The sequence below is a fragment of the Acomys minous genome, assembly GCF_964271855.1.
Source record: "Acomys minous genome assembly, chromosome: 20".
In the NCBI taxonomy this organism is placed as follows: domain Eukaryota; kingdom Metazoa; phylum Chordata; class Mammalia; order Rodentia; family Muridae; genus Acomys; species Acomys minous.
This window is the reverse complement of record NC_140502.1, coordinates 1,577,015-1,590,000: the sequence shown is the minus strand read 5'-3', so window position 1 is coordinate 1,590,000 and position 12,986 is coordinate 1,577,015. Positions and strand designations below refer to the sequence as shown.

At 51.2% G+C, this 12,986-nt stretch overlaps 1 protein-coding gene across 1 annotated transcript; it reads right to left on the bottom strand.

Annotated features, from left to right (window-relative positions):
• Window positions 1–664: 664 nt before the first annotated feature.
• CCNE1 (cyclin E1) lies at window positions 665–10,973 on the bottom strand. Its single transcript, XM_084770917.1, has 12 exons — window positions 10,777–10,973; window positions 10,224–10,275; window positions 10,022–10,109; window positions 9,697–9,765; window positions 6,196–6,341; window positions 5,937–6,072; window positions 3,548–3,694; window positions 2,722–2,817; window positions 2,322–2,456; window positions 2,097–2,208; window positions 1,842–1,999; window positions 665–1,294 (listed from the first exon to the last, which is right to left on the bottom strand). The coding sequence occupies exons 2-12, from the start codon at window positions 10,244–10,246 to the stop codon at window positions 1,172–1,174; spliced, it is 1,233 nt and encodes a 410-aa protein (XP_084627043.1). The 5' UTR covers window positions 10,247–10,275; window positions 10,777–10,973; the 3' UTR covers window positions 665–1,171.
• Between the last annotated feature and the right edge of the window lie 2,013 nt (window positions 10,974–12,986).

The following is a 12,986-nucleotide window of genomic DNA, read 5'->3' as shown; positions in this document are numbered from 1 at the left end:
TAAGGAAGACTATTAAAACCTCAGAACCATAAAAGCAATGCCAGAGAAATAGAATAGCTCCACCTTTGTATAAATACAATATAAACCTAAAAACGGCTGCCTTCCATTTTATAGTTTTTGAAAACCAGGTTCAAATACAAGTTGAAAACAAGTGGCATTTAGTTGTCATCTTCTCCCTCGTATACGCACATTGTGAGATACAATGGCCAACAAAGGTGACAGAAGTGTACACACAAGGTCTCAAGGGAACAGTGGCCCTGGGTGACTCCACAGTCCATCAGGAAATAAACTGCAGTCAATGACCTTCAGCTATGTCATTTAGCTTCGTCCCACCCTCCCTGTTGTCGATTGAGACAGGGCTTTTTTAAGTGGCCCAGGGCGTCCTAGAATTTTGGATTCTCCCAGGTTCGCTTTCTTCTTAGAAGCAGTTTCAGACCATGTTGCTTCAACAAAATCTGTTGTATTCTTCAGACCTGGGTAACTAGTCTGGAGAGCATCACACTAATGAGACTCCCTGGGTGTGGAATGCCTTCACTAGCACAGCCTCCGACAGCTGCATGGCCAGCGTGCATAGCATTGCAAGACCGTGTCAAAAGTGATAGAACCGAGTGAACTTGGCAGACTCTGAAAGGCTTCTATTACCAGATAGAATAAAAAGAGTTGCTTCAAAGATAGCATTATCTTTATTAAAAATTGATAGACATAGCAGCACTTACAAAAGTTCATGAAAGGCAGGACATGCTGTCGGCGGGACAGTGGGGACTGGTAGCCCAGCCCAGGCTGTGGGCTCTGCATCCCATGCTTGCTCACAACCACTACCCGCCCTATGCAGCAGCAGCCTGTAACACCCGAGCAGAGGCCAGCGGCGACCGCGGCCTCCTCATTTCAAGCTTTTGTCATCTGAGTGAAGAGTCCAGTGAGTCAAGTAGCACCCTCCTTAGCAGCTTCTGGAGCACGCAGTGGTGTTCTGGAGGTGGCTGGTGCACTCGACCCTGCGGTTAAAACACCTAGTATTCAATAAAAGCACTTCCATCAGCGGTATTTTGTATGCCCCTGCTGCTCTGCCGCCTTTCCGCAGAGCACCTGCAGGGCTCCCAACCTCCAAGGCAGCACAAGGAGCTCCAGGCAGCTGCTTCCACACCACTGTCTTGGGAGGTGATGGCAGCTTTGGTCATTCTGTGTCCTGCTCGCTGCTCTGCTTCTTACTGCTGTGTGGGGGTGTCAGGACCCCACTAGGAGGAGGAGAAATCCTGTTTTGTTCTGACAATATGGCTTTCTTTGCTTGGGCTTTGTCCTACATAGGAATAAAAGGGGAAAGAAAGTGTCATTTCATTTGCTGTATGTTTCTAATATGGAAGTGAGTGGGGAAAAGAGCAAAATCCTAAAGTTCAGCACAGTGGCAAATTTGTGATCCTACCATTTGGGAGCAGAGGTCAAAGACTGTGAGTTCTAGGTCCGCCTGGGATACACCTAGTCAGACCTGGGTCAGTAAACAACCCTTCCATCTAAAGTCTATGATCTGCAGATACTGAGACACAGTGTCTATGGATCAGAAACATTGTTTTTTAAAAGGTGTACTCAGTGTTCTGCCTACATGTACACCTGGAGCCAAGAGGGCATCAGATCACAGCCTGGTTGTAAGCTACCAGGTAGTTGCTGGGAACGGAAATCAGGATCTTTGGGAGAGCAGTCAGTGTTCTTAACCCCTGAGCCATCTCTCCAGGCCCCCCAGAAACATTCTTAATGGAATTAGAACTGACTTCTTCGACTCCCTGGAGAAAAGTGAGGTTTAGGCAACATTGGTCAAGCGCTTGTCTGATGGGAGCAAGGGCAGTACTGACCAGCAAATCCAAGCTGTTGGTGTGGGTCTGGATGTTGTGGGAGTCTTCCATGGGAACTCCCCGGAAGTGCTTGAGCTTGGAACTCCCCATCTCCCGGATGACCATGGCGAACGGAACCATCCATTTGACACACTTCTCTATGTCGCACCACTGATATCCTGCAAGTAAAGGCACCAGAGGCTCAGTCTGCAGCTGACAGCTGGCTTCTAGGCTGAGGACACCTTGTCCGTGTGAGCTCACAGGAAAACAACATACCTGAAACCTTCTGCGTCAACTCTAACGAGGAGAAGTGATACAAGGCAGAGGCAGCGAGGACACCATAAGGAAATTCTAAGCAGCCAACATCCAGGACACACAGATCTAGAAGCTAAGGGCAAACAGGAGCACTAAGACAGCGGCCACATGAAGCTTCTAGAAGCCCCCGGTGACTGTGGCACAGCCCCCCTCCAACACACATTGGGGAAGCAGAAGCCCACGTACCTCTGCGATCTGCACAAAGACCTGCTGTGGGTACTGAGGCATCAGCACTTCGCTCGTGTCATTGACATAGGCCACTTGGAGGTAAACGTTCAGCCAGGACACAGTGGTCAGAGGGCTCAAACGCCACTTAAGGGCCTGAAAGGAAAGACAGGACAGTTGTGCAAAGGTCAAGATGTAGCCTCGGTCTCTGCCACCACATGTCTAACTGGAGAAGACCCACTGGGCACACCCACACCTTGCGCCTTGCACATGAAAGATAGGTTATGTGCTTAACACCCAGCCGAAGAGTATCTCTCTCATGGGGGGGAAGAGACAGAGGGAGAGGGAGGGAGAGAGAGAGGACAGAGAGACAGAGAGAGAAAGACAGAGACAGAGAGAGATTGATTAATGTGTAACCTGCCTTCATCATCATTAATTCCATGGTAAGAATTTCATCTCCAGAGCAAGCTCCATCTGTAACGTAAGCAAACTGATGCAACTTTGGAGGGTAGATTTCCTAAAAGGGAACAGAAGGGAGATGCTATTAGAAAGAAGCAGTTTCAGATTAGTGTGTACATCCAACATGATTCTAGCACTGCTGACATGCAAGGAGGATAACGCTCAAAGGCTTAACACAGGTTTACTTCAGCAACCCAAACATGCTAGAAAGGCATGAAACTGGCTGTGGCAGCCTTTAGCCCCAGCTCTCCAGAGGCGGACACTGCCAGATCCTGGAGTTTTAAGAAGCTAGAGCCACAGAGAGAGCCTGTCTCAAAGAAAGGGGAAACTCCATGAATAAATGGACCCGTGGCAAAAATAGAAACTTAAGATTGTTCTAACTCACTCTATGCTCTATAATCACACCAACACCAACCCTTTTGTGTGATGTGTTTAGAGGGATTTGCATGTGGCCATGCTGCAAACACCTCATCGTCCTTCCTCAGCTGCCCGAGTGCTCGGACCACAGGTGGGAACCACTGGGCCACAGTGTCCATCTTTTCAGTCCCAAATTCAGTTATGCATAAAGTAGCTACGTTAACCTAAAGGGTCTATGGTACTGGCTTCTCGTCTTCATCCTTGGCTGCCTTATGTCTGTCCCTCTGCCCCCGCCCCGCCCCCCCATTCCCTGCCACTGTGTCCATTAACTTCAGAAGCCAGAGTTAGGAAAATCCAAGATACATATGACCAATAGTTGACTGAAGGGTCAGAATGCTTATTAAAATAAAGGCCATCAGGGAGTTGTTTACCTCAAGTTTAGAAGCAATAAATAAGGCTGAAATCCCAATAAGCTGTAAAAGTGTTTTTATGATATTCTGCTGTGACGCCATGTAGCGATCGAAGAAGTCCTGCGCCAAGTAGAACGTTTCCCTGTGGAGCTTGTAGACCTCACACACCTGGAAGAGGGTTCCGGGTTAGAACAGCTGCTCCAGGGGCGGCAACAGCAGACCTGCCTAAGTTTTGACACACTGAGAATGCCAGCCGCTGTTGTGAAAGGCTGCCCCCTACCTGAGCACAGTCCAGTGAGACCCAGGAGCTGTGCCGTGTGACCTCAACGGTCACAGCAAGAGTGGAGCAGACAGATCAAAGCCAACTTTAATGGAGAACGCCCCCCCATGCCACTAAGCTTAGGTTCTCAAAGGACGCAACCTCCTTTACAAGTTTCACTATGACTCAGAAAAAGAACTATATATTCCTCTTAGCTGAGCAGTATCAGTTACATGTCCTTTTAAATTCTTTTTTGAGACAGAGTCTCACACTATGTAGCTCTGGCTAGAAATGGAACTTGCTGTGTAGACCAGACTGGCCTTGAACTCAGAGTTCCACCTGTCTTTGCCTCCCAAGTGCTGGAATTAAGAGTGTGTGCCACTATGCTTGGCAGCTTTTATTTACTTATTTATTTATTTATTTATTTATTTATTTGCAGTGGTGGGGATACAGTCACAGGATCACAGGTTTGTGCCACGACACTTGGCATATTTGGTGTTTCCAGTCTGTACAGCTCTGCACGTAGAGCCTGGCAGACATGGAAGCCAAGCCGCTCAGTGCTGGCTTGTGGTCTACCCAGGACCAGCACAGTGATGTGACTCTAGCTGATGCCCTCTTTTGACTTCTGTGAGCATACACGTAAAAGTGGCACACACAGAAATACATAAGCAAAAAAAAAAGAAAAAAGAAAAAAGAAAACAACAACAACAAACCTCACTTGTGGTATACATAGATAAATCCCACTACTTGGGGAGGTAAAAGTGTAAGTTTAAAGTTACCTCTGACTACATAGTAAGTTTAAGGCCAGCCTGGGCTACATGAGAGCCTGTCTGAAATAAAACAGGAGCTAACATTTAAGCTACTTGTTTTGATTCGGGCGCCTGAAGGGGCATGTCAGCAGAGAATTACTCTAGGCCTGGTGCCACCAGGGTGTATATAAACTAGGGACCCTGGCCTTCCAAAGGGCAGATGTCCCCACTCATTCAGGCTACTCACAGCCTCCCCCATATACACGCTTTCTGAAGGTGAACCTGCCGAGATGATCCTTGCATCCCTCAGCACCATGAGTCATCCACAGTTCACCCCCAGTAAGGAGTGCACCACTGATCAGACCTCCCTGTTTTCCTGGCAGTGCTGGAGACTGCAGGTCGGGTCTCATGCACGCCAGATCATTGTGCTGACCACAGCTACAGCCTTGGCTTCTGAATTTCATTGGAAAAAAAAAAGTTTAATGATGATCTTGCTAGTTTGTCATACTTTTAAAAAATCTGGAATGTGTTTTGTTTTTTCGAGACAGGGTTTCTGTGTAACAGCCTTGGCTGTCCTGGACTCATTTTGTAGACCAGGCTGGCCTCGAACTCTCATCTGCCTCTGCCTCCCTCCTGAGTGCTGGGATTAAGGGCGTGCACCACCATGGCTGGCCACTTTTGTTTGTTTCTTAAGCTGCTTGGAATGGAGCCCAGGAAGGCCTAGAGTACGTTGGCAAGCTCCACTCCAGCCTTGTGTAGTTGCTTATTGATAGAATGCCGCTCAGAAGTAGGCAAATGAATCTCAGTAAGATTAGAAAAAGACAGCCTGTTAAGAAATCTTTCTGGTGCTGGATGGTAATGGTGGTGGTGGTGGTGGCGGCACACGCCTTTGATCCCAGGATTTGGGAAGCAGAGGCAGGTAGATCTCTGAGGTCCAGGCCACTCTAGTCTACAGAGTCCAGGACAGCCAAGGCTACATAGAGAAACCCTGTCTCAAAAAACAAACCAGGCACATGTGAGATCTGACTGCTGCCGCCGCAGATAACCTGTTGCTATATGCCTACAAATAATAACAGTGACCACTGCACATTTGGCATGTGCATTCCAGTAGACGTCTTTAAAAACAATTATAAATAAATACATCTAGCTCAAATTATAAATAATAATTTGTAAATATTAAAACTTACCATTTATTAGAAAAACACACCTTTGTAACTGCTCATACTTAGATAGGAAAAACAATTGAGATGCCAACCTTAAAATGTCTAAGGGACAAAATGATTTCAGAAATCCCATCACAGTACCTATACCAGGCAGCTTCTGAATGTGGTGATGCAACTAACTGAGCACAGAGAGAGACGCAGCAAAGGCGGCGCTCTGGCGGCTGGACACTGAAGCTCACCTCCATCAGCCAATCCAGGAGAACTGCTCGCATCCTCGCCTGCAGGAGGGGATGGCGCTGCAGAAAGTGCTCATCTCTTAGGTAAGTCTTTTCCTTGTTTAACATGATCCTCCACACCTCTTCTCTGTTGCCCCAGCTGTAAAAAGAAAGCACAAGAAACACAAAAAAACCCCTCAGGTTCTGTCAGTCTGTGTCCACACTCACGCGGACCGGAAGGACAAGCGACACCCAGGAGCCATGGATCCAAATCAACACCTACTTCAAGACGGGAAGTGGAGAGGCTCTGGGCGGTCTGATTTTGCGAGGCTGAAGTGTCGTCTTGGGGTACTCGAGCTCATCGTCCTCTTTGTTAGGGGTGGGGATGAAAGAGCAGGGGTCCGTGCATGCCGAACTATCATCCCAAGGCTGCCAACAGAACACAAGGCAGCGTGTTGGGGGCCAGCCAGCAACTTGTCCATTCGTGGACTGGTCGTAGGTTACGTGGGCTCAGCATGCCGGCCTTGGGTAAGGTGGAGGCGCCGTGGATAAACAGAGCCACAGGCGTGCCTCAATGCTTCCTTGCCGCTTCTGCAACTAACTCAGGAAAAGTGCACATCAAATGAAGTATTTGGGTGGCCAACTGGACACAAGAGAGGCCGGCTTATAGTACAAGACTGGCCATATATATGGAACAGGGACCTTTGGTTCTCCTTAACTCTACCTTATTAGAGCCAAGTTAAACTGTGATCACAGGTCAAACCAATGAGTCTGTAGGGATGATTTCATATCCTATTAAAAAGCTCATGTTTTTGGCACACGCCTTTGGGAGGCAGAGGCAGGCGGATTGCTGCGAGTTTGAGGCCAGCCTGGTCTACAAAGGGAGTCCAGGACAGACAAGGCTACACAGAGAGACCCTGTCTTGAAAAAGAAAAAACAGAACAAAACTCCCCAAAAAACAAGCTCATGCTTTTATCTCTATAAAATGAGACCAGGGGTGAGAGAGAGGTGGCTTAGAGGTTTAGAATACTGGCTGCTCTTGAAGACCTGCATTTGGTTCCCAGCATCCACATCGTAGCTTATAACTCTTGTAACCACAGTTCCAGAAGATTCAACACCTTCTTCTGGCCTCAGCAGGCACCAGAGTAAGCACACGGGGCAGACATACACATATGCTGAACATTCACATAAAAATAAGCTAATCTTAGCCGGGCGTGGTGGTGCACACCTTTAATCCCAGCACTCAGGAGGCAGGGGCGGACCAATCTTTGTGAGTTCAAGGCTAGCCTGGTCTACCAAGAGAGTCCAGGACAAGGCAAGGCCACTTCCAGAGGAAGCTCAGATTCCCAGCCAGCGGGAAGAGCAGAGCCGCGTAAAGCTCCCCTCTGCTGAGTGTAGAAAGAATCGAGCATGCAAATTACCCACAACAGCTCCTTCCAGCTGTGCAAGAAAGGCAGCTTCCTTTCAGTTCTGGCTTCGTGTGTTTGGTATGGCATCACCGGCCCTGACTCAGAAGGTTCACATTACTACTATAGAAGTTGTCCTTCATTCAAGAATGAGCCTCTGACGGTACAAGCTAGGTGCCACCCTCCACGGCCAGATGGCTGGAACATCTGGGGACAGGCCTTTAGAGATAAACTTGGTAGTTAACACCCCACAGTTCGTAGACAAATTAGGTAAGCCTTCAGCAGACAAATGGGCTGAAAGTTGGCTTTCTTAGAAGCCAGTGGATATGGCAGAATAAGTCTGGTTTTGAGTGTATATCAAGTTTCACAAGATGGCAAATCGTCCGGACTTTGAAATCAACTGCAACTATGGCTCACCACCTCTTATCCTTACCCCAGGGTTGTTTTTTTTTCCTTATTCGGAACAAGTGGAGAAACGACTGACTAGTATTCAGCTTGAAATAAGAAAAGTTATGCCTTATTGGGTACGGTGGCTCATGCCTTTAATCTCAGCACTCAGGAGGCAGGCAGTCTTTGAGTTGGAGGCTAGCCTGGTACATAGGGAGCTCCAGGCCATCCAAGGCTACATAGAGGGAGCCTGTCTCAAAAAAATAAAAATAAAATAAAAAAACAAACAATAACAACAACAAAAAACAAAGCCAAATACAACACATTTTGTGGGGAAAAAAAAGTAAATAAGGAAATGGACATGTAGAATAGATTTTGTGAAACAGGGTGTTCTTTTTGTTTGGAGTAACTCATGAGGTAGTATGAGCACGTCTCATCCCAGCATTCTGGAGATCAAGTCAGGAGGAGTTTGGCGAGTTTGAGGTCAGCCTGGGTTACATGTAAGGACCTTGTCTTAAAAACAAAACCAGCAGCTGGAGGTAAGAACCAAAGATCTTTGTGGGTTTTCAGTGTCACTGAACTTAATATGACTATTCTCACTGGCTCAAGGTTGTTGTACTGGACTGAACTCAAATAATTCCACAGAAAAATTCTATTCAATTTAATACAATCACCTAGGTGGTGGCACCTCACTGCGGGAAAGGAAGGCATTCTTCAGAACCGGCTGCCTCCCCCTGCTCTACAAAGTCACGGCTAACCTCTGAGAGAAGAGAGATGAGGTCAACAGAACACTGCTCCTGCTCAGCTTTATCTGTGATGAAGGCCGAAGGGCTCACCAGCCACATTGGAGATAGGCTGCTTGGCCCACTGGAGCCATAACTATAGTCTCCAGCCATTTCTGGAGGCAAAGAGATAATACAAGCTCTCTCTGCAAGGATCTTCTGATATTACGGTACCATGCTGCGTTCGAAAGATCTGGCAGGCACGACCCAGGAGGGACAGAAGAAATGGAGCGGCCAGTGAAATTCTGGCTCAGACACAACAGACTCTTGCTAAGGCCATGTGAAGCCCAGACAGCAGTGACCAGGCAGTTACCCGATAGCAGAACATTCTGGCTTACAAGGTTTTGATTTTTTTCTTTTCTCTTTTTGGTTTTTCAAGACAGAGTTTCTCTGTGTTAGCCTTGGCTGTTCTGGACTCGCTTTGTAGACCAGGCTGGCCTTGAACTCACACCGATCCGCCTGCCTCTGCCTCCCGAGTGCTGGGATTAAAGGCGTGCCCCACCACTACTGCCCGGCTCAAAGTTTTGACTTTTATTTGGTTTCTGTTGTTTTGTTTTTCCAGACAGGGTTTCTCTGTGTAGCCTTGACTATCCTAGAACTTACTCTGTAGACCAAGTTGGCCTTGAACTCACAGAGATACACCCCGCCTCTGGGATCAAAGGCATGCGCCACCACCACAGGGCTTGGTTTTTATTTTTGTTACAGGGTCGTACTATATGGTCTGGGACTCAGGTCGCCTGCCTTCTGAGACTAAAAGACTGTACCATCCCGCTTGGCAAAAAAGAAAAGCTTGGAATATATGACCTAAAGAGATGGAAGAAGTCCCTATTGGACATCAGAAAAGGCACAAGTACAGATGAGTAGTTGGGAGTGCTGTGCTCCAAGTACTACAGGCCCAGCTCTGCTCTGGACTTGCTTGCCAAGGGCTCTGGGGTTGCCTTCTGAGTCTCAGTGTCCTCCTGGGCTTAGAGAGCAGCACACTAGATGATGCCCACTCGGTCCCTCCAGGTATTAGTACCTGAAACCTTATAGGTACCATTCAGGAAAACAGAAACCCTTCCCACAGCCCCAGGCCCAACAGAGACCAGGCCTCTCTGACAGGCTCCCGAGATTCAGCCATGTGGCCTGTGGCTCTGGTTTGGGAAGGCTTGGAAGAAAGAAAGCATGGGAACTCCAGAGGCAGAACCCCCTATAGGCCAGCAGACCTACCTGACTGCTATCCTGGCTTTTCACAGTCTTGTCAATCTTAGCAATTTCTTCATCTGGATCTTGCAAAAACTAACAAAAAGAAAAATAAAACACACACACAAAAAAAATCCCAATCCACCAAGGGAACACATGGTGCGACCCAGAGACAAAAACACGCAGAGAAAAGGGAGTAAAAGTTTGTTGGGTTCTAAATGGACACTCAACTAAAGGAAACCTCCCCCTCAACTAACTCTCTTCGCTAGTAGGTGCGAAGCCCCAATTTTGGTACCCAGGTAGATGGAATGGGGGGGGGGTTCCCTTCCCAACCTGTATCCTTTGTACTCACAACGGCCACATTTGCCTTCCTTTTCCTGGAGCGCACTGAGAAGTCGGGGCCACCTTCTTCTTTCATGTTGCTGTGGTCCTTGGCATCTCTAGGAAGGCATGGTGTCACGGAGGTGCTGCTCCCCCCCCCCAAAAAAAATCTCAGACCGCCCCTCCCCCACCACTACTCACCCTTCCCCTCCCGCAGCAGCGAGGCCACTCACCTCTCCTTCCTTTCCCTTGGCATGGCTCAGGGCTAGGGCTCGGAACTCAGACCTGGGGGTACACCAAGCAGGCAACGTGGTGAGCTCGGCGGCCCAAGACCTCCCGTCCGTCCGTCCGTCCGTCCCGGGCACCCCTCCCCCCTCCCTCGCGGGCGGCGGCAGCGGCGGCGGCGGGAGCCTCCCGGGCCCGGAGGCCGGCCGGGAAAATGGCCGATGGGCCGGGGTGGCTTGTCACCCGCCGCGCCGCCGGCAGCCTGCGACCCTGGGTCCGAACCTGAGGTTGGGGGATGGAGGCCCAGACGCCCTTCGAGGAGAGCACCCCCCTCTCCTCTTCCTCCTCCCCGGTCCATCACCGCCCTCGGGGCCGGGGCTGCCTCAGTTTCCCACTTCTACACTTCGCCCTGACCCGTCTCTCACAGCCACTGCGGCCGGGGCACCCCGAGTGGGATACCTCAGGGGGGTGACCCGGCCTCGCCCCACCCCCACCCGGTCCCGGTCCGGTCTGACCCGGTCCGGACACTCCGGGAGTCGCGGGAGTCCAGGCAGCCCGTACCCGAAGCTGTGTCCGCCGCAGGCAGGCGCGCTCGAGCGGGCAGGAGGCCGACGGCTGGCGGGAAGCAGGAGGCGGGAGGCGGCGGCCGAGCGCGCGGCGCTGGCGGGATCCGCGCCTGCCCCCTACACCGCGTTGCTGGCTGCCGAGCCGGCTGCTCCTGCGCCCGGCTTCGAGCGGGACATTTAAAAATCCCAGCGCGCGGCACCGGCCCCGGCCCGCCCTCGCGCCCCGCCCCGCGGGCTGCGAGCCCCTCAGCGGCCGCCGCACGCCCGGGGACCCGCCCCGTCGCCGCGCGGGCCAGCGAGGCGCTCCGGAGGGGGCGGGGCCTTCCGTGGGCGTGGCCCTCCGATGTGGGCGTGTCCCGCGGAGAGGTGGCGGGGGCGGGCTTAAATGTCAGGGCCTGCGCGCCGGAGGGGCGGAGCGAGGACGTGGTGGGCGTGGCCTGCGGCGGGGCGGGACGCGGGAGAAGTCTGCTGGCGCGCGCGCGTCTGCGGGGAGGGCGGAGAGGGCGGGCCGGCTGGCGGACGCGGGAGAATCTTGGCGCGAGCGCCCGAGGTGTACTCAGGGTGTGCGGGGCCGCTAGAAGCCGCGTGGGCCGCGCAAGTGGAATGCCGGCAGCTCAGATCGCAGTGATCCGCGGCCAGGCTTGGCGTGGGGTGGGGGTGGGGGAATGCACGCGAGGGCCGGGCGCAAAGAACCCGCCGTCCGCTGGTCTCCCGCGCGCGCGCGCGCGCACTGTCCCTCCTGGCTCGTCCTCCCCGCCCCTGAGACGCAGGAATTCCGGGCCAGGAGTCCCGGTCCTGTGTGTCTCCAAGGTCACCACAGCGCGTGGCTCTTGGGACCAGGTGCTGATGTGAGGTCTCCTGTGGACCAGCAGCCGGTCCTTTAATCTGTCAGTGCCTCTCGATCCTTCTATCCATCCATCCATCCGTTCGTTCAACTATCCATGCACCTTCCTGTGCCTTTAGCACACATGCGCCCACGCCGCGTGCAGTGAGGACTCTAACCCTCTGATACACGTAGAGTGAGGCGGTCCCCAGCCTAAAACTTTACTCCAAGTGTTTCCATCAACTTGAGAATAAGCACATGCCCTCACCGACGTGAAGTGATCCTCACCGGCCCAGTCCTGACCTTCAGCCTTCCGCCTGAGCTGCTGGATCCAGCAGCCCGTGCCCTTCTTCACCCCAGGGCCTGGGAGCTTGCTGTACTCTCTTCTGACCGACTCCAGCTGTGCATGCTTCCAGAAAACTGGAAGGTCTTTGGTGACCACTTCTTTCCCCAGGACCCTGTGGCAAAGCACTTGTTTCCTTGAACCCCTTGTTCGTTCTCTTTTCTTGCCTGCTTGTCCCTCCTTGATCTCGCGCCCCCCCCCCGCGCCCCCCAACAGGGTTTCGGACTCACTTTGTAGATCAGGGAGGGTTCCAACTCGCAGAGATCAGCGGGCCTCTAACTCCCTGAGTGCTAGGATTACAGGCATAATCCCACTACCGCCCTGAAACTCCTCCTCTATTTTATTCAGTGTTGAGTTTTGGGCATAGGGCCTGGACCAAAAGAGTCACTTCCTTCATGTTTAGCAAATAATATAAAAACAAAACAAAACCCAGAAAACAAGCTGGCGGAGGTCTATGGGGCTAGTGAGACACACAGACTAATGGCTGCTGGCAAGGAAAGACCTTCTGAAAAAGCTGGATATCATGGGCATGCTTGTAATCCCAGTACTCTGGGAGGCAGAGGCAGGTGGATCACTGTGAGTTCGAGGCCAGCCTGGTCTACAGATTGAGTTCCAGGACAGCCAAGCCACACAGAGAAACCCTGTCTCAAAAAAAAAAAAAAGACAACAAACAAACAAACAAACAAAAGACCTGTACAGGAGTCTGAATACCTACTGGGCCCTTCCTCAAGGCTGCCTCCTCTCCCTCAGTGACTGTCTTCTATGAGTTAAAGCAGGGTGTGCCCTTCCCACAGGCCAAGCATTGGTGATGACCTAGGCTGCTGAGATGATTTGGTCAGGATGACAAGCAAGCTGAGTCCAAGACGCCATCTTCTTCTCCCAACCCTGTTGCTTTCAAAAGCAGATGGTAAACTTAACAAGGTGAAAGTCTGGGTTGAGAGCTTTAAAGTTAAAGCCTATCCCCATGAATTTAACAGTTGTGCTGTCACGTTGGTCCCATGGTGACCCCAGGTCACAACCATAGCTATTTACTGCCTAT

Coding starts and splice junctions, on each gene's coding strand:
- CCNE1 (XM_084770917.1), bottom strand. CDS start 10,246: ATGCCAAGGGAAAGGAAGGAGAG. Junction 10,110..10,223: donor CCAAGGGAAAGGAAGGAGAG/GTGAGTGGCCTC, acceptor ATGCCTTCCTAG/AGATGCCAAGGACCACAGCA. Junction 2,818..3,547: donor TTATTGCTTCTAAACTTGAG/GTAAACAACTCC, acceptor GTTCCCTTTTAG/GAAATCTACCCTCCAAAGTT.